Raw genomic sequence first — 21,478 nt, 5'->3', positions numbered from 1 at the left:
ATGCATGATGTGACTGCCAGAAGCACCGCGTCAGCTACTGCATAGTGGTCTCGCCTTAATCGCCAGACAGCGTGCGTTCTTTCCCGTACAACATTGAACGACTGCCGTTAAGCAATGGCAATGAGAGGTAATAATTCGCTTGCAGAGGAACAGTGGAGTTATATATTACAGACAGCGTGATCAGGGGGGGGGGGGGGGGGAAATCTGGAGATTATAATATTTGAAGAAATACTTCAGAGCTAAGATTGCATTTAAATATTTATCTTCAATTGATGACCGTTTCAACATTACTTTGCTGTCATCTTCGAATCTCATCTTTTTCAAAATTTCGCCATTGTCAAAATAGATGGCATAATTTTGAAAACGATGAGATCCGAAGGTGAATGCAAAATACGAAGTTAGCGGAGTGTGTATCAGGTTTTTTCGCCGAAAAGATGATTCTTAATACAAAAGTGTTTTGAAAAAGCGCCAACTTCAGCAGTTGTTTGGGAAAGCTGGAAAACAGTTGTAGATAGTGGAAACCGCAGAGATGGAATCGTGTTTCAACTGTGAGAACTTATTTGAAAGATTCTGTTTCTTACAGCTGATTGAGACTGTGAGCATGGCTTCTATGGAAGAGAGTCTGACAGTAACGTATAACAAAGCTCAAAATTTTCTAGCAGTGTTGTGACTGAAAGACAGAAGCGTACAGGAAAATATGGCACTGTAGTTACTTACTGTTATAATTCGATGAAACAGGACCGATCAAGTGGGTGTCTATTTAATTAACATGACAGACAGTTTTTTTACATCCTGTATTTATTTCCATTATCTTTTTTCTGATGTGGAAAAAAAGTTTGTAGGGCCATATGGGACTCAGTGCTCCGGTTCATAGTTTCCCCGATTTATGCGAAATGTACCAAAATGGATTTTACAGGGCTTGATATCAGCATCACTATCGCGCCAAATGAGGTTTGCCCCGCAACACGAGGCAGTTCAAGGAATGGAAAAAAAAGTGTCTCGATTAGCGAGCAGTTCCGGTGTACTGCGGTGATTTTCTTCTTTGCACCGTGGCCTGGAGACACCATTTGGATGACTTCGCAAAGGGAAGAATCAGCGGCAAACTGTAGGAAGGACGAAGTGTGACGAGTGTAGCCCAGGAGTGAGGTATCGCTCGTAGCTCTGCTCCACGCGCATGGAAGGGACCCACGCCAAACAGCGGGTGCAGATGCACAGGACTGAAAGCACGCAACTCACGCCCCACAGTGGAACGGCAGTTGCATGGGGGTGGTCTCGCTGCCCGTGTGTTCCGCTGACGTCCACACATCAGCGGCACCGTTGGCGATGGTGTCGAGAGCACAGGGACTCGGACAACGTGAAGTGGGGTCGCTTGCGCACATTCTCTGATGAGGGCAGATTCAGTCTGAGTAGTGATTCTGGACGCACCCTCATATACTGCAAGATGAGCGATCGCATCGGACTACAGCTCTTGGACTGGCCTGCCCATTTCCCCGACTTCAATTCCACGGAGCGTTTCTGGGATGCGCTGGGGAGACGCACTGCAGCAGTCCCACATGCAGCAGTTGTCAACCGCGCTGGTGGATGAATGGAACGTCTACGACGACAACTCCTTATCAAGCTTGTGGCCAGCATGGGACGCGCTGCTGTCTGTGGTGATCACACGCTCCATTAAGAACCGTGTCCTACGCTTAGTAATATGTCCAGGCAACCATCATAAAACGCAGTGATTTCAGAGGAATTACTGTTTTCGAATAAAAGTGTTTTTCCTGTCGTCTCTATGCTTTTTTCTTTCAGTTACCTTCTTTACTACATTGTAGTAGTTACTTCTGTTTGTGGTCCAAGTTTCATTGAGCTATATTACTTGGTAATGGTTCATCATATGAAAGTTACTTTCGTACATGGCTTTTGAACAGCAGGGTTTTCTATTGTACTTCAAGACCTTCCAGTGATAACAACAAATTTACATTCGTAGACATTTCTTTCTGTGCAAATGCTCCGACAGAGGCACGGTAAAACAAAATTTGGGTATATAGAAGACGTAAAAATGGAGAATTGTGGCTAGCGCCGCCTACAAAAACACTAGGCATGCTTGACGAACTGCTATATCGTTTTGAGCAGCATTTCTCGTTACAGTATTTAAGGAGAATATTCACATGAAACGACGTTTTTGCAGAGTAACGGCGGAAATGTGCAGTGAAACATTCCGTTTGTGTGGACGCCCAAGGTCTGAGTGCACCAAACAAAATACTAGCTATACTTAATATCTTTGGTGCACTGCCTCAGACTCCTGAACACGGCAGTCCAAAAGAAGGCGCAGATATCGCAACGGAGAGCCGCCGGCTTGGCGCGTCCCAAGGTGAGTGTCGCGACCTAGCCAGGCCGGACGCGCAACGCGCAGTGCGATGCCAGCTGCTGTACAGCGCAGGGGCACCTGCTGCGCTGCAGTGTGATGGGGAGTGCGTCGAGCGCCGCCGAGGACGAACCCGTAATTAACCGTGAGTGATGTAGAGGAGAGGAGTGGGCAGCGGGGCGGGGGGCAGCAAGCGCGTGAACTTGCAACGCCGCGCCATCAGCGTTGCATCACAGGGAGCACCAGAGAGCGGCGCCGCCAAACTCGAGCCCGGCTGCTACTTTGTAGCGCTACTGTGCCTACAATTAGCTTCTGAACACCCCTCTAAACACCCACTAATCGCCATTTCCTAAAATGTTCAACGGTTAATGGAGAAGATTACAAAAGGGTTATAAAGAGAATGACACAACTGCAACAAGATATTAAATAAATGTAACTACTGACTAATGCAGTTGGCTAATCAACTAACAGTTATGCAAACCGAAACGTAATGAAAACACATGGAATCAGTCAACAGTTTTCTATTACTTCCTTCTCGATTTCTTTGCTTTTACTTGCGTAAGACCTTCAACGATGACAATTACATGTGGACACAATACTTCCGGCGCTATTTATATCCAGTCTTTACCTAACAAGTGAACATTTTAGGTTAAGTTTGACCGGACTGTTATGAATATCAATTGAACTACGTTACTCTTTCAACTAAACGTTTCGGATGACTACAGTTGCATCACTAGATGGACTTTATACTTTCACTTGGGCACGTTTACTGTACACAACCCACGTCTCCTTCTACAACGTTTACAAAAGCTACCCCCCCCCCCCCTCCCCGCCACCACACCCTCTTTTCTCCACGACCAAATTCTTGTTTCATGCCTCAACATATGTTCTATCAACAGATTCCTTCTTCTAGTAAGGTTGTGGCGTAAAGTTCTTTAACCCCAGGTTGATTCTGCAGCTCTTGGACAGTTAACTCGAGCTACACATCTAATTTTCAGCATTCTATCCTTCTCTATAGTGTCTGTCGTCCAGGTTTCACTTTCATCTAAAGCTGTATTCTGAGCAGGTAACTTCTGAAAAGGCTTCCTATCTACAAATTAATGTTACCGTCATTTATTCAGCAGTAAAACTTGTCTAATACGAGGTCGAGCTGAGAAGCAATGGCTTGGAATTTTTTATGTAAACAAACAAACATTATTAATATTCTACACCTCTACCGTTCGTGTCGACATATTTACAGTATCTCTTAAAATAGTCACCCTGGCAACGAACACATTTCTCCCAACGAGAGACCAGTCTGTTGATACCATCACTGTGGAATGTTTGACTTGATTGACGGGCACACGACCTCACCTCTGCTAACACCGCTTCACCACTATCTAAGTAAAGTCCTCGAAGGTGTTCTTTAAGTTTTAGAAACAGATAAAAAAGGATGGAGTCAAGTCGGCACTGACTACCAGTGACACTGTAACCGAGGCGTCGGATTGTTGCACATGTCGCAGCGCTCCTGTGTGGTCTGGAATTGTCATGCTGAAGCCGAAGGTGTTCCATGTAAGGACGAACCCTTCGAATTCGAAACTCGATTACAGCACGCTCTTACTCACGCACCAACAAAGCTAGGTTACACGCCGCCACATCACACGCTACAATTCGGAGCCCTCTAGCGACGGAGGGCTACAAGTATGTAGACGTTAAGAATAAAGATGCAGAATGTTACTGACATTTGTTTTATTTAAACAAGATTTTATAATTATCAAATTAAAAAAATGGGAGGCATTACTTTTCAGCACACCCTCGTGCTTGTACCATTTCGTTTCCTAAAATAATTCCCACAGTGTTGCCTGAGGTAATTCTAGAATCGCCCATTACCCTTACCATTACGTCTGTAGATGTTCATTTCATAACCACTTTGCCAACCCGTCCAACAAATTTCCCTAGCCTTTTGCTGTCGTATCATTAATTTCCTTTTCTGCTTGCTAAGACTACAGATGGAATCATGTGAGAGGTACGCTACAGCCCTGTCTGACTCCATTTTCAGTTGCTTTCATGTTCTTCGACAGTTTGCTTTCTGTAACAGTTGTAGATAATCTTTTCACTCTCTGCCTCTTGTCCCTGACAATCTCATAATTCCAAAGGATGTGAATACATAACATATGAAATACTGTTCTTTGAAATACATAATTCCAAAGGATGTGAATACATAACATATGAAATACTGTTCTTTGAAATACCGTCAGACGAAATGCTGCTTAACAAGTTTTAGAGACGCGTTGCACGGTGAAGCTCTTACGCCTGTACTAAGCAGGTGTTGAAAACAGTGATCCACGAGTTTTTTGCCGGCGCAACCCGCGCAAAACACGCCAGAAGCGCGAATGGTTGTGGAGCGGGCGCGTCGCGCGGCAGTGCGCCGGGCTGGCGCTATCGGCAGCCGTGTTTGCCGCCTCCTATCAGCGACCGTAAACTACTTCTCGTCAGGCGGCAGCAACTCAGCACCTCCCTCCGCAAAACGTCGCCTTAAAGAAGGCGAGCCCGACGTTACTCACCCAGTGCGAATACTTCTCTCAGTATGAGAACAACTTTTACCTGATTTAACGTATCCTGGTCACTATTCAGTCACGTAGAACTTTTTGAAGGAATTGCATATTCGCCGTCGACTATAATTTTTTTTATTTTACTACTCCGACTTTGGCTTTTGGGCTATTATCAAGCGGTATAGTCAAAGCCAAAAAATATATAAAAAATGAAGCACAGAGTGTATAGGGGATGCATCACGTAAAATTTACACCGCATATATTGAGGAAATAGAAAGTGCTATTGATGTGCCGTTTTCAAAGTCAGGGGCTCGTATTGTTAGCCAATAAACATAATGTAATAATACTTAGAAAGTCTATTTTCTGTGCAAACATACACATTTTTAAATGAAATTATGCCTATTGACGTTAACAGCCTAAAAGTAGGGGAAATTAGAATGTCAGTGGTTTTCGTTGCAGGATTCTAGTGCGAATCATCTAAGGGACATCGTATTTTGAAATGTTCCCACGCCGACACTTGTTTGTGCCATTCGACACGCATAATTGCTAGGTATGATGCTGATATGTTTACTTCCAGTGCGCCGGTGTATTCCTTGAGTGCATTGCGACTTGCCAGTCAAATGGTTCAAATGGCTCTGAGCACTATGGGACTCAACTGCTGTGGTCATAAGTCCCCTAGAACTTAGAACTACTTAAACCTAACTAACCTAAGGACAGCACACAACACCCAGCCATCACGAGGCAGAGAAAATCCCTGACCCCGCCGGGAATCGAACCCGGGAACCCGGGCGTGGGAAGCGAGAACGCTACCGCACGACCACGAGATGCGGGCGACTTGCCAGTCAGTTACTGTGTGACAGTCCACGCAGTAGGTCTTGATTTACCAATGCAGAAAAAGCAGACATGCATGTGGTGTACAGTGACTGTAGGAAGAATGCAGTTCGTTCTTGTACGGTGTATGCGGCAATATATCCAACAGACGTCAACCATTTCGGCAATTACTTATCAACGTCCTCATCCAATTACATGAAAGTGGTGGTGTAACAACTAGACAACGTAACAAAAGGGCCGGCCGCGGTGGCCGAGCGGTTCTAGGCGCTGCAGTCCGAAACCGCGCGGCTGCTACGTTCGCAGGTTCGAATCCTGCCTCGGGCATGGATGTGTGTGATGTCCTTAGATTAATTAGGTTTAAGTAGTTCTAAGTTCTAGGGGACTGATGACCTCAGATGTTAAGTCACATAGTGCTCAGAGCCATTTGAACCATTTTCGTAACAAAAGGAAACCACTGTCGCCAGAAGAGAGAAAAACTAGTGTTCACGCCACTATCGCAGTTGATCCGCACGTTAGCTCCCGCGGAATCGCACGAGGGAGTGGCATGAGTCAGACAAGTGTCCTACGGATTCTCCAGCAACATAGGTTCCATCCCTATCACATCTCTCTCCATCAAGGGCTGCATTGTCCCTATTATGACAATCGTTCTGACTTCTGCATACTGGCATTAAGACAGGATACTCCAGATGTATCATGTATCTTGTTTAGTGATGAAATCACGTTTCCAAATCAAGGCCTGGTAAACCGTCGAAACAGACCCTATAGGCTGTTGACAATCGCTCTTGGCCTCGTCAGGTGGAACGTCAGTGTCCATGCAGTGTAAACGTGTGGTGTAGGATAGGGAGCCATCAGCTCATAGGCCCGTTTTTCATGGACAAAACACTGAACGCGCGCAAGTATCGCAGCCCCCCCTCCCAACACAGCATCTTCCACGGATGCTACACGTTCCTCTACATACTAGGAGGAACATATGGCACCAACAAGATGGCTGTCCAGCTCATGGTGCACAAATTGTTTCCAAGTTGTTGGACTGCACGCAGAGGGTCAGTACCTTGGCCGGCCAGTTTCCCGGATTTACCGAGAGAGGAGGCGCAATGGTTAGAATACACTGGACTCGCATTCGGGAGGGCGACGGTTCAAACCCGCGTTCGGCCATCCAAATTTAGGTTTTCCGTCATTTTCCTAAATCGCTCCAGGCAAATGCCGGGATGGTTCCCTTTAAAAGGCACGGCCGATTTTCTTCCCCACCCTTGACACAATCCGAGCTGTGCTCCGTCTCTAATGACCTCTACGTCGACGGGATGTTAAACCCAATCTTCCTTCTTTTTTCTGTGAGAAAAGCTGGAAGACGCTGTCTAATGGGACATACAAACTACAGCCGATGATATTTAACGATGTATTACTGCAGTTAGCTCGGGCATTTCCGTTGAAATGCTAGAACGTGTACAGCAGTCGTTCTATACCAGCCTGGAATCGTGTATTGGCGCTGTCGGTGATCATTATGAGCACAACCAGTGATGGTCAATTGTCTCGTTACTGGTCAGAATCCACAAAACGTGTATAAACTTGGGTTGTTCTTTTGTATGTGCTACCACAGATATTGTACAACCGTCGGTGTGCGAATTTTTCAAAATACGGTATCTCGTAAACGACTCGCACTAGAATCCTGCAACGAAAGCCACTGACATTCTAATTTACCCTGATTTTAGTCTATTAATGTCAATAGGTATTGTTCCATTTAAAAGTGTATGTTTTCAAAAGAAGTATTATTACAATCTTATTATTAGCTTAAAGCCCCTGAGTACCAATCCGTTCTGTGAAAACCGCATGCAAATAGCACTATCCATTTCTGCAATATTTGTGGTGCAAGCTTTACGTGAATTACCCTGTATACACTGTCGCACAAACATGCCATCAGACAGCAGTAAGTTGCAGAAAATGGTGAAAATAACACATCACTTACATTATGCTTCAACACTTGTCAGAATTTAACATCCTCCAATATGTATAAATGTTATCGTCAGAAGAAATACTATCCACTGTTGAAATTCAGTAAACATTTCACGATGTACACAGATTCGCGCTCGATTGATGTTACTGTATTATAAATGGCTTGAAATTACTGATACTCAAACATTTTTGGTGTTACTTAAGATAAATACATTGTACATGTTCATTACCTATTTTAATTGGAATCAGTTCCAACTTGTTCACTTATCAGCGAATCTGGATCTGTAACTGTGATGTTTCTCCAATTACTGTATTTCAGTAGTATGAAACTTATTATATCTGGGCAACAATCGCCCATTGAGTAGCATCACAACACAGAAACTCAGATGCACTTCCTATTTAAACCAAAAGCACGGGACTCTTGTAGTTGCAAAGAAATTCCTCTCAAATTCTGCAACCTATGACTTTCAGAGTAATGTGTTGTTTCTGTGAAGCATACACCGCCACGTTAATGTCTGACTAATTTTGCGCTGTAGTGTATACTGGAAATTCACTTGAGTGCAAACGCAGTGATTCTATGTCCTGGGTCAATATGAAAAAGCCAAGCAAATCGAGACGACCCGAAAAGGAATAAAAGAATACTGGCTTCAATCATCCGGCGTATAACTGGCTCGTTTATCAATAACTTTCGTAAATTTCGTAGCATTTTTTCGCGAGTATTAACAATTATTTCAACAGCACAGAAATTTCAACTATTATCCTAACAGCACAGATCTCACAAATTTCTGTTTACAGACGAAAGAGAGCACGTAAAATAATTTTACGAAGATTTACTAACTCCTTCGTGATCTTCACACTAAGAATGATAGTGAAAATTGGCCTATAATTTTTTTCTTATCAGTCACACATTCGATTCACAATTCGTTTGTAGTATATCACGGGTATTATTCCAAATAAGTTGTTTAAGAGTGGTTTCTGCGAATCTGATGGTATCATGTGTTCGCTGCTGACGCGCCTCTTTTCGTGAACACTCATGGCGCACGCAAATTATATAACACAAACCTTTCACTGCTAACCAACCTCCATCCATCCCCCCCACGCCTGCTTACGTGTTTCGCTGACCCAAATACCAGTTATTTGCAAGTAGAAACAAGTGGACCACTGGAGTACCTGCTGCCAGTCGAATGCGTCTAGAGTTTAATGCCTTCTACACGAAAGAACCGTCTTCTTGGTAATGTGTACAAAAAGGACGGTCGGAAATGCGATAAAATGAAATCGGCGTTAACCTAGGGACTGGCCAGACAAGATAACGCCACTGAGTAAACGATACTATCTCGAATGCAAGGTGAAGCACTGCACCGTAGACACTTTTAATGCGTAAACAGATAAAACTCTGGCAACATTGTGGCAAGAGATGTGTGATCTCGGTTGTTAATAATGTAGCTTTTGTTATCGGGGCACGTGAAGATTAGTGTGAGAGTGAAGCAGATGAGAAAATCTTGTTTTGATACAGATTTAACATCATATGCAGATAACTGGGAACACCAATATTGAAAGAGATCAAATACAACAGAAATTTGTTAACGTTGTGCTACAGTAATAGTAATAGAATAACATAAACATCAGACTAAAAAAGAAGTTGGTTCCGGATGGAATGAGGCGGGAGAAACGATTGAAGAAAACTCTTTGAGTACTGCTACTCGAGAATGTTCACAGCACACGGATGCTTTGAAATAAAATATTCTGAAGTTACGAGTTCACAGTATACGAATGCTTTGAAAATATATATTCTGAGGTTACGATTATCGTGTCTATCTTTCACACACTTGTTTTACAGAAAGTGAAATCCTCAACCGGTCACAGACACGACGTTTTTAATAACTTGGTCCATAGCATCTAGACTGTTGTCCATCTGGTGGCAGGGCTCAATAAAATTACGAAATATGTAACTGAGAATTCCACTTAGTTCACTTTAAAACTGAAGTTCAAACACTACTACAAATATTTGCAGCCTTCCTTTCTCACTTGTTTATTCAACGTCGTTTACATTGCACTAATACTCGTCTACAGCAATGAAATAAAATTAATTTTTAAAAGATGAATATTAATTGCTATCTACATGGGGTACAGCGTAGATATGTTTCGTCACTACATGAACTTAGACACACAGTATCCTTAATTTAGAATTCATTATCACAAAAAGTCTGAGAAGAAAGTATGTAATTCGGAAGACAACATGTTAAGAAATAACACAACATTTTCTACCGGCTATGTTCTGCTGTGATACTATAATAACATCAACCAGCTGGAAACTATGCCATATTTTGTAGACCAAATTTAATTCAAAATAACCGAAGACGAGAGATAAAACCTTGAAATGCTCCGTATAAATTAACAAAATCGTTTGTGACTGATTCGAGTTGGTTTTTGTGCTGTCACGAAGTGAGCTTATCCCTGGTGCACATTTGTGAGAAAACATTCGTGTCAACTGATACATAGTACAGCGCACACGCAGGAAAATCGAGCATGCCATAATTTAAGTCTTTCTCATCAGCAACCTCACTTATTTTAGAGATGACGAACTTCGCAAACAATATGTCAATACTTTATCAGAAGACCGGCATGTCAACGTAATAAAATCATCTCTGATTTCTTGTGGCATCAGTTCGTAGTGTGTCCGCAACGTTCCACAAGCCATGTTCCCTTCTTCCGCTGATGACAATATAAAGGTGCGCGGGGCGCCGGGACTTCCCCAGGACATGTAAGGAGCGGACGTGCCTTCCGAAAGGTAGCGGACAAACTGCAATGACGCAGCGAGAAACCCTACGACGTTTTATTCCGAGTGTATAAACGATATTACTGTTTCGAGGATGAGCTCTAAAAATGCACAAAAACAAATGCCTACATTTAGATCCCAAAGGCTGGAGCACCAGCTCCGAGATGCGTATTGGTCAAAAGTAATCGATGTATACGGGCTGGTGACGCTTTAATAGATTAAATAGTTGGTTTGCTTGAGTGTAGTTCTCCCCCCCCCCCCTCCCCCCAATGTCTAATGTGGTGTTGAGATTGTTGATTGTCCTATAAATTTTTAGACACGCTTTCCCTATCTATGTGCGTACTTTTCGTGGCATTAGCTGAAATATCCCATCAAATCTGTGTAACATAATTGTTTTCGACAGCAACATTAATGTGTGAACTACAAACAGTAGCTTCTTACAGATACATGAAAGGAACAGTGAAAGAGCTCATGATATGTAAATATTACGTAAACTCAATAGTTGGTAAGCGAGTTAATGACGAAACACAACTCGTCTACAACAGGAATCGCTAAAGAGAGAAACACAACTCGTCTACAACAGGAATCGCTAAAGAGAGAACTGTAGGAAAAATTCTAATGTTTCGCTCGAGTGAATGGGATGAATGTCTCCCACAGCACAAACTGCTGTCCGCTTCTACAATACAGACACTTGCTCGCTCAGAAATGTCTACCAAATATCTTACTTTATGCGCTGAAAATCAGCAATAACTGTAACTTCCATGAGCGAAAGCAAATAACTACAAAGAGCCGTACATGGAATAAACTGCACCTTTGCGGATATCCGTCAATGAAGTGGACACTTCAAAAACTAAGCCTGTACACGCCCTCGCTAAAAGTCTAATACGTCTTACCATAGTGCCACAAAAAGTTTAAGCTTATAATGTGCAGTTACGGGAAAGAAAAAGGACGGTGAAGAGTTTACTCACTTTGATCTTACCATGCCCAAAAAGGGTCTCTTCTTGTAGCATTAGTGACAAATGTTTTGTGAGAATGAGTCATTAGTGGGATATTACCTGCTCAGTTTTAAGAAAAGTGTGAACAGATACTGTACTTGACCGCTACATCTAGGGGAATTGCACAAATCGTGATGGAGGTTTATCTGTGCTACGACCCACTCATCTGCCACCTCGCATATGTTCCTACTTAGGAATGCCCTGGAGTTACAAGACAGGACGAGCAACTAAAATGTGTATGAACGCCACAATGGCGTTTCGCTGAAACCAGAAATCGCTCTCTTTGTAGAATCTTGGTACGATTTCTTATAATTAAATGCCAGTTAATGACAAAAGACGGTAAAAGCATTCAATAAATCCTAAGACGAAAGACACTGTCGTTGAAAGCTGTTTGTGTTCACCATCATGTAGTGGTTAGAGACGTCGAGTTACGGGGCTGAAGGAAGTAGGTTCACAGCCTCCTATATTCTTTTTTTTTCCATCTTCGCATTTATAAAAGACTCTGGGATTTACTTATTAATGTAGCAGAAGTGTGTTCTGCAGTATTCGGTATTAAGAGCGCTCTCTCTCAGGAGTGAGTGTGTTCGATTTTGTAACTTTAGTTTGAGTAAAAAACGAAGGATTAAACTGCAGTGAGTTAAAAAAAAAACAGCAATGAAATTTATATTCTTTCTTGTCACAAATATGTGGCTGTATTTTCCGAATATATCCACATTTCCGAGGGTATAGCTATGCAGCAACCTAAGGGTACAGCTTAAATCACTGCGAGTGAAACGAGAAGCGATGACATCTTCATTTTTGCTTGTCACTCAAAGTTTACCTGGCATCGAACCCTTACCGTAGCAACGCTTTCGTAAATTCGGCGGTCAAGACAACCATCACAGAGCGAGCGCGGGACGTCACGCGACCATTTCCGACGTTGGTCATATGCCACTGATAAGTACTTATTTTAGTTGCTCGTCCAGACAGATGCAAACACAAGCTGCAAGCATACACTGGTATTGAATGCTGGCAACAGCTGGTGTCTTGCGCTGAAAGCTTTGCACGCAGAATCCCTCTGTGGACGCGTAGAAACGCTAAGTGCCTTTCAGCGAAAAGCTTATCTCACTGGAGCATTGGCAGCTTAATCTACGAATCACGGCCGTTGGGAACTACGCTTCTTTCTTGGATTTATCGCTTTCTTTTGTCAAACTTTTTTCTCCTACTCCAAATACCACAGATTATATTTGCTACTACAGAAAAATTCCTAGTAATCTGAAACATGAGACGGACAAAGACGGATGTTACAAACTACAATAACTCTTGTCGCCCCAAATAAACTTTCATGTCGGTCACAGTGGCGGCATGAAGCTCTCTCCTGGCGTTCGGGTATCTCCTTGTTCGTAATGTGGAAACCCAGGCAAAATGGCACGAAAGGATACTATCGACTTGCATAATGTGGCAGTCAATAAAAATGGAGCGTCGGACTTTCCTGGCGTCTAATACCACGAATAGGTTTTCAGTTGATTCGCTAGTGTCATTCACGACATAGCCCAGGTAGAGTCTACACAAAGTATACAATAATCAATTTACTATGCTTCGTAGTTTTCGCCGTTGTCAAATATGAGGAATTTTTTCAAAAGTAGGTTAATATCCTTATAACCATTCGCGTATCCGGTGTATACAGCACATTATCTTTTTATACGGTAATCTACTCACTCTCCTCAACATCAGTTCAAAAAATTATCACATGACGTTATTTAAAACGTAACCGTGGGCGACGTAACTCGTCTACTTGCTAGAGTTGACCGTAAACATATCAAAATACAAGGAAAATATGCACCACTCATTCACTCATCTGTCTTAAGTTTCAGTTTGTGTGAGTGCAATGTACACCATAGAAGAGCAGGCAGAAATGCTGTTCATCCTGCGGGGAAGGTAAATAAAAAAAAAAACAAGAATTGCAATAATGTTTTATTATTTACAACAATAAGGGTACATGTAAAAGAGTACTGTATCACTTTTGGATTGAACTTCGTATACAACAAAGGTAGTCCTCGATTAAAAACTAATTGTCATTACATTTCTTTTATTGTGATTGAAAATAAATGTAATGGCTTCAACTTAAGACGGTTGACTTGGTGACCGGTGTGCATGTTTCTTGTGTTTTGATCTGTTTATTGTCAACTCCTGCAAGTGCACAAGTTACCAAGCGTAACTGCACAGTGTGCTAGCACATGAGAGTCAAAGTCAGTTTTGTGTTACCATTTTAATACTGTCATGTTTGCTAAATGGAACATTGTGATACTTTTCTGAACTGAGCTTGAGAAAATGAAGTAGATTACCGAATAAGACAATAGGGTGCTTAATATATATATATATATATATATATAAATGAACTGCTGTCCAAATCTTCACGACGAACGAAGTTACAAGAGAGGCAGTTCCGCTGGTCAACGTTCCCGTGGTAGCAAAACAACATTTACTCGAAATATTTTTTATTTTGCTTATGGGCATCCTATATAGCAATGCTTGCTCAATAATGACACAGATCCGAGACGCGTGAAACACTATTACACCAGAATAGCTTACGTGTGAATAGAAAGGCCAAAGAAGGAGGGCAGTTCCACTAATAATTAATGGATGCGTGACGTGTGGAACAATTCCTCTGTTACCTCCTACTTATTACCAGCTCGTCGCAACTTCCGACGGGTTGGCAGAGGTGCAAAGCAGGCATCGCGACATTAACAGTCACATAAATAAGAGCGCTATGCCATCAAGAATCTTTTGCCTTTGCAGACAGCTTCGTACATTATTCGACACGCGATATAAATTCAACAAAGATATGCAACAATGCGCCTATAGAAGACCATAGCAGCGGACGGTGCTCACAAATAGCAAGCAGACGTGCTTATCTTTGGCGACTGTAGTCATGCAGCCTGCCAAGTTCCAATCAGGGAAGAACAATCGCTGGTCGAAAATAGCCGTGTCTAGCGTCGCTGCACAACGCAGACAACTTGAACAGGTCCGAAACTGACAGCGGTCCTTGCTTCGCACAGTGATAAAACAACGAAAGGTAATGCGTTCGGGGAAGCTGCATAACCTATCCTGAGAGTAAACACAAACTCATCTACGCTATGCCAAAAGAACATATGAGTTCAGTATTTACAAATACTCACTGCACGTTTCTACATTTCGAACACTTACAGTTCTATTTTAAGATCATATTCTATCCCCGCTTCTTTGCTTTTATATTTCTTATCTTTACCTTCTCTATTGCTAAGCCGTAGCCATGTCTACAATGTGCCATAGACTGGTCCCGTAACTAAATTTTCTTCTTCTCAAAGAATTTGGGGATAATTCTGGACCATCGCTTAAACGGGACTGAACACAGACCTGCAGTCTGCAAGATTTCAGCGTCACTTCATTCAATACAGAAATACAAAAAAGTATTTCCTTTCGAGCTTAAAAAGAAGCTCGTAGAGGTAATAATACTCCCCATACTTGACTATGGTGATATTCTCCAAGGACTTTCGTACGAAGAATCACGCAGGATGGAACTGGCGATGAATGTTTGTGTGCGATTCATTCGTGGCATACACTTTTTCGACCGTACCACACCAGCCACGAACAACTGTCATGACTACATGCCGACAAGCGTCTTTTCAATCACTGCACTCCCTCCTATTCATCTTCACCTCTTACACTACTATATGAACAACACTGCAGAAATACTGGTTCTCAACAAAACAAAAACCTCTCTTTACCATTACATAACACAACCATGTTCTCTAAATAATTTCCTCAAAATAACAGAGAAATTAAATTCCTTCCAAACATCAAAAGACAGCTACCGATCCACCTTCTGTAACAATGGTAATCCCTCCTTCGCATTGTGTGAAGCTCACTCTCGTCAGTCCCCCTTGACCCCAACTTTTCCCTACCCCTTGTCGGCAGAATCCTCTATTTATATTCCGTTATTTCCCAACAGCCAGTCACTGTCATCTCAATCTTCTCCTCTTCCTGTATCCACTTCTGATAACACTAAATGTGCCTTCAAATGCGCGAAGCCAATCTGTATCATGGTAAATGCTTTGTACTACTACTACTACTACTACCATTATTATTATTATTATTATTATTATTATTATCTGTGGGAATGTTTTGTAGTATCATTGGTATGTGTTGTTGTTAGTCAGATGTAAGAGAGGGCCTTAAGGCCCTAATCCGGTCAGGCTAAGCAAGCAATAAATAAATAAATAATAAAATTAAGTAAGAGGAGATAATGAGTATTAGAATACATGGGATGCAATATGGTAAGTGTGGAAAGGATGCTGGTACGAAGCGACTTACTGTGCTACAGGTATGGCGTGTATGGGGCGAGGAGTAAACATAGACATGGGTATCGACAGTGTGACTTATCATGACGACTCTACGCTTGTCAGGTTTTCCGGGAATTAAAGATGGCAATAGCGCACTAGAGAGCCACTTATGCCGCTGCAAAATATTGTTTATGGGCTGCACGTAAATGTTCAGAGAAAATTAAAAAGGAAGGTATGGCAATTGTCCGTTCAACAGTGCCGTCACAAAGAGGAGAAAACAGTCGAGCTCTCATGAATGAATCAGGACAGTGTAAACGACGCAAAGGTAGAATTGGTTGCTCGCTTCCCCGTACAAAAGAGCACAGCGGTGACTTGAATTATAAGGCTATAATTGTTAATTACTATTAAATCCATTTTCCGGAAATTGCGTATTTTTTATCAGTAACTATGTGACTAAGCTATCATTTCGTGAGGTTTCTCCTAAGGTAATGTCCAAACAGTAGTAAATTCACATCTACGCGTTTATACGCAATATCTTTCTTTTTCTCCTACTGAGTTTACAAATGTTTTACTGTTCTTATTAAAGCACCCAGAGTAGTATGACAATTTGCTTCGTAGAAAACAACCGGTAAGAGTACTGCCCCAAATTCTCTCTCTCTCTCTCTCTCTCTCTCTCTCTCTCACACACACACACACACACACACACACACATACCATCGCTCATTTGTACTCACAGTTAGTAGGTGGTAAGCTATTCTCTTATATTGCTCCTTCCCCTGTGTCTTCATTGTTTTCTTATTCTTCTCCGATTAGTGACGGACCTTTAATTGGCAATATGATAGCTTTCTCATACCGTCTGGTATAAGATATTCGATAATATGACGAATAGGAGTTACAAATAAGCCGTGTTTAATCGTCTTAGTCGTCATAGTAGCGATGAGGCGTGAAGTGGTGCCCGACAAAGGTGTAATTATGGTGGTTTGAAGTAAGAATCTGCTTTATTGCTTCTCTCGTGTTCTTCTCAGAGGAATTTCCATAAAAGTCCCTCTCTTTCCCAAAAAAGAGCCATGATCCATTTTCGATATCACCGGCGCTAAACAAAGTTACTTTCTTACAAGTAGTTACTGACAGTAGCTCGCTGACAGCTATGGATGTTCTGCAGCTCATCGTAATTTAACCTTGTTTCCTTTTCGTATTCCAGGGATTTTTTTCTACGTTAGGAGCAGTAATTAGTGCTGCTCCGCAACGTACGAGTAACCACTCAACAAGCAGCTGCCACTGAACTAGACTGTCGTCTCAGCTACTTGTGTTGTTTTGGGAGATGTTTGTTACGCTGGTGACTAACAGAGGGCGCAATGGAAACGACGGTTTCGTTGCGTTTCTCGTCGTCGCTTCCACGTTGTTTCATTATGGACAATTATCACTGTCCGTTTTCGAAACTTCTAACTTTTCTGGGTGCATATGTGACTCCCGCAAATTACATCGGCTCGCAAACCGTCAGCGTTTCAAAAAAAGAAAAATATACGTGCTTCCAGTGCAGAGCCCCGCTTGAAATGCGGTCAGAGCCGTAAACATACAGTCTCACTATGGTGACTTCCTCCTTCGAAAATGCGATACCTATTAATGAGCATATAATTTCACAAACAATTCAAGCAAATTTTCCCGCCCACTGTACAACTGTATCTCGCCGTGTAAGAATGGACTTGCGACTAAACCTAAATAAGCCTACATTTGTTGAAACTACACTTGGGCGAAGTGCTTTTTTTACGACTGTTGTCATGATCAGTATTATCTTGTACTGCACGGCGGTTACACGTCGTTAAATACGTCCTTTTTTTAAATGAACAGTTTTCGCTTCACAATTCCCACTTTGTGAAACCTGCCATATCCAGATTGCGAATACATTTTTTCACAAATTTCAAAAGACAGTAAACAAGCAACTGAATGGTAGCTATTATTAATCAGTCTTCAACAACACAGAATTTGAAAAACTTAAAATATGTAAGCGAAATATGGTACGTCGTTATCGTCAAATACGATATGGATTTCTTTATCGGCATGAATTCCTATCAGAATGTTATACAAATCCTAACAAACAGTTTATTTTGTTACAGGAAACTTATCTAAGCCATTTTGTTACAGGAAACTTATCCAAGCCAAATTGTTCGTTGTCCTGTAAGGCTTGCAAAGTAGCAATTTAGATATTTTCCTTCATAAATCCGAAGGGATACCGCAAATGAAACTGGGCACGAACCGCCAAAGTACAAGGCACAGGAATCATAATGACAAGTGGGTTGAAATACCTTTCGCCTATTCTAGTTTATGATTCCTGTGATTTCACTGATTCCTCTCAAGTTTCTGTCGAGATGGTTATATCTACAACACAAGAATTCTTTTACGTACAAACTAAAGCTTTGTATCTCATGCTCTAGTTGTCGAGGAACAGTTTAACTCATCAACAACACATTTAATTTCCGAGACATCAACTACTTATCCTAGGTTAATCTTCCTGCACTTTCGGATCTTTTACTTTTTTTTTGTTCGGTCAATACCTAAAGAAACCAGCAAAGCATTAACACATTCGTCTTAATGTAAATGTTCCAATGTATATTATGAATTCGGTGCAACACAGATGCCAGAAATTCCATAGCAGGAGGCAAAACTTTGGGCCTAAACTAACACGGTTGCTTGTGCCCGCACACATTTATTCGTTTACTGGCTTGAGTGCTTTGCACATCGAAGACATCGCCGCACTGTATTCATTTTGATAGGAAAACGAATGCGTTTAGGAAGTCACAACGTCCGTGGGTGCAACAAAGGGCCGCACAAATCGCGCGTGCATAGACATAAAACGGCCTGCCGACCGTTGGCGTCACTTCTCCCGTTTCCTACGTCATTTGACACTTGTTTCCCTCCTGACACCGTAATTATACCTCTGTAAGGCGTTATTCTCAAGCATTTTCAATACATGCAGTGGCACCTCATATTACCCATATCTGTCCAAGATACTTCCATGTCGTGTGTGCGACGATAAACTTTGCTGTTTAAAAACCATGTTTTCCGTACTTCCAAATGGCCGTCTCCGCTGACAACGCGAGACCGTTTATCTATAAGTCTTTTAAAATACCGGAATTTCCTGTTACGGCGTCTTATATTTCATTTCATTCCATTCTTTCTCCATCTCTCCGCCAATAAGAATATTGAAAGTGCACTGGGAAATATATCCATCGCAAATATTTGTTGGCATAAAAGCCACCGGTAAACAGCAAACGAGATGGCTGTACTGGGCTCGGTATTTTGTCACGTCGGACACTTCTCAGGTACCTTCGACTGCGCGATGTACTGGCGAATAATACTCGCAGATCCGAGCCAAGTGTCTTTTTTATAGTTGCCAGACGGATATTTTATCGACGTGGGAGGGTCTGTAGTGCCCACTGAGCTCTTTTGGCGCTGAACCTAGTGTGCCAGTGGCACAAGCTTTATTGGTTTACGACCGAGTTGCCAAGGTTCGGTTTTCAGTTTTTCGCATCCTACAAGTTTTCTTCTGCCAACAAGATACAAACACGTAAAAATCGTACTTCGGCAGCACAGTCATAAACCAGAAACAGTGGTGTCGTGGGTTCTCAGCACACAAGACGCCCCTATCATTATTTTAGGGGGCTATTCGCTAGGCAGCATCAGCACCAGCACGTATACCCGGGCGCGGGCGGGAGCTCTTCGCCTGGTCATCTCCGGTGGCTCTCAGCAGTCGAGCCTCCTAACGGAAAGCCGGCCGGAACGTGATAATGCGGCGCGAGGGCCACCAGGAAACTGCCAAACCGGCGGCTAGGGCGAGTCCTGGCCACACGACCTACATCAATCGTTATGTAACAGCGGAAACGCCATTATCTCCGCTCCACGGCACGCACGATTCATCATTTTCACTCAGGGCCCCAAAGCCTCTTCTCACACCAAGTTCGCAGCATTTTTTACCGCCAGATCAAAGTCGCAACTACCTCGTTTTCGTAGCTGAAAGGCAAGTAGCTCGGACGATATCGTTCGCGTTGTCGATTGTTCAGCTTTTGGACTGAGAGAGAGAATTTCCGAATCACATTCCGAGAAAGTGGCATCCCTCTGAGAGGCGCCTACTGGCGATTTCTCTTTGCTGTCCAGGATCCAGGAACTTCCCGAGCTGTCACAGGCGACACTAGACGGTGGTCGCGTTCTAAAAGGATGTTCAACCAATTGACAAAGTTCCAGAATTAGTGCTCGACGTAATACACGGACTCCGCAGCTCGTGGCCTCGCGGTCGCGTTCTCGCTTCCCGAGCACGGGGTCCCGGGTTCCATTCCCTGCGGGGTCAGGAGTTTCCACCTGCCTCGAGATGACTGGGTGCTTGTGTTGTCCTCATCATTTCATCATCATTCATGAAAGTGGCGAGACTGGACTGAGCAAAGATTGGGAATTTGTACGGGCGCTGATAACCGCGCAGTTGAGCGCCCCATAAACCAAACATCATCATTATCGTAGTACACGAACACTTCTGAAACCCTCAAACACTGATAGACGCTGAGGATGCCTTCCGCGCTGCAACTCGCTGACGGCGAAGAAGTGGTCCGACCGATCGCGCAGGCAGGGAGAAGCCGCCGTCGGGGGCCACGCGCTGTCCACGTTCGAACGTCACGCCGACGCCAGTAGAGCACAGCGGAGAGTGTGACACCTACCTGACCGGACAGAGCTCATGATAGACGTCCGGCGGAGGCGGCGGCCCGTAGATGTAGCTCATCATCTCTGCTGCGGCGCTACGGACAGCCTGCCTCAAGCTGAAGGGCGCGCGGGCTAGCACGGTCGCATGTCGTCGCGGCAGCCGTCCGCAACTTGACTGGCATCGCGCCGTGTATTTTCCGCGCCGGCCCCCACCCTCCTCGATAGCGCGGCGGATGGAGGGGGGCGCCGGCGGCAGCGGCGGCGGCGGCCTTCCGAGCGGCTGCTACCGCGGCGCCTCTGCGCGCAAACGCCGCCGCGAGGCAACGCCGCCCAACATGGCTGCCGGCCGGCGCTGGGCGGGAGATTGGAACCGCAGCCGGAGCCGCAGCCACCTGTCGCCAGAGCCACGGCCACGCGTCCGCGCAGTGCGCCACGCACGACACGCGTGCTTGCGCAGGTTGCGGCTCTGCGCCGCCGACGCCGCCGCCGCTGCGCGCTCCGGCGCCGCGGTGCACCGCTGCAGTTCCCCGTGCGTTTACGCACTCACCACCTCGGCGAGGTGCTTTCGGGAGACACTGCGACCAGGTGCCTTAAAGTCGGTTCGTAATGGAAGACACGGAACGACGTGTCAAATGAGAGTGCTCGGCGTCAGGCAACCGCAGGACCTGTGGCACTGATTCACAATTCTACCTTGTAAACGTATGGCAGTCTTCGTCGTTCCAAATGCCGTATCCCAAGATAAGGCGACCTCCGAGTGGGACATAGTACTGGTTGGAGTCCCTCAGCGTTCTGCTTGCGCTATTACACCAGCTTACAAATTTTACTTCTTTTTTTAAAACTGGCATGAAAACAACTAATCTCTATGTTTTCGAGTGTGCTGATAACGAAAATGTTAATTTTTCGAAGATCGAAATGTTGGTGCAAATGCAAGATTAGCTCTCGATTTAAAGTTATGATAGCTTTACATTACTGCCTATGTGAGCTTGTTGTTGTTGTCGTCTTCAGTCCTGAGACTGGCTTGATGCAGCTCTCCATGCTACTGATCCTGTGCAAGCTTC

The 21,478-nt window shown here is 43.7% G+C and overlaps 1 protein-coding gene across 4 annotated transcripts in view; it reads right to left on the bottom strand.

Annotated features, from left to right (window-relative positions):
• Positions 1-21,478, bottom strand: part of LOC126187490 (uncharacterized) — a 1,186,162-nt gene that overhangs the window by 499,288 nt on the left and 665,396 nt on the right. The window contains exon 1 of one of the 4 annotated variants that reach the window (XM_049928601.1): positions 20,438-20,594. The exons of the other annotated variants lie outside the window; for them this stretch is intronic. Coding sequence (XP_049784558.1) covers positions 20,438-20,502 — 65 coding nt within the window. The 5' untranslated portion in view covers positions 20,503-20,594. Of the gene's footprint in view, positions 1-20,437; positions 20,595-21,478 lie in introns of those variants that run through there. 4 annotated transcript variants of the gene reach the window in all.

Source organism: Schistocerca cancellata, chromosome 5, assembly GCF_023864275.1.
Source record: "Schistocerca cancellata isolate TAMUIC-IGC-003103 chromosome 5, iqSchCanc2.1, whole genome shotgun sequence".
NCBI classification, from domain to species: Eukaryota; Metazoa; Arthropoda; class Insecta; order Orthoptera; family Acrididae; genus Schistocerca; species Schistocerca cancellata.
This window is presented reverse-complemented; position numbering and strand designations above follow the sequence as displayed.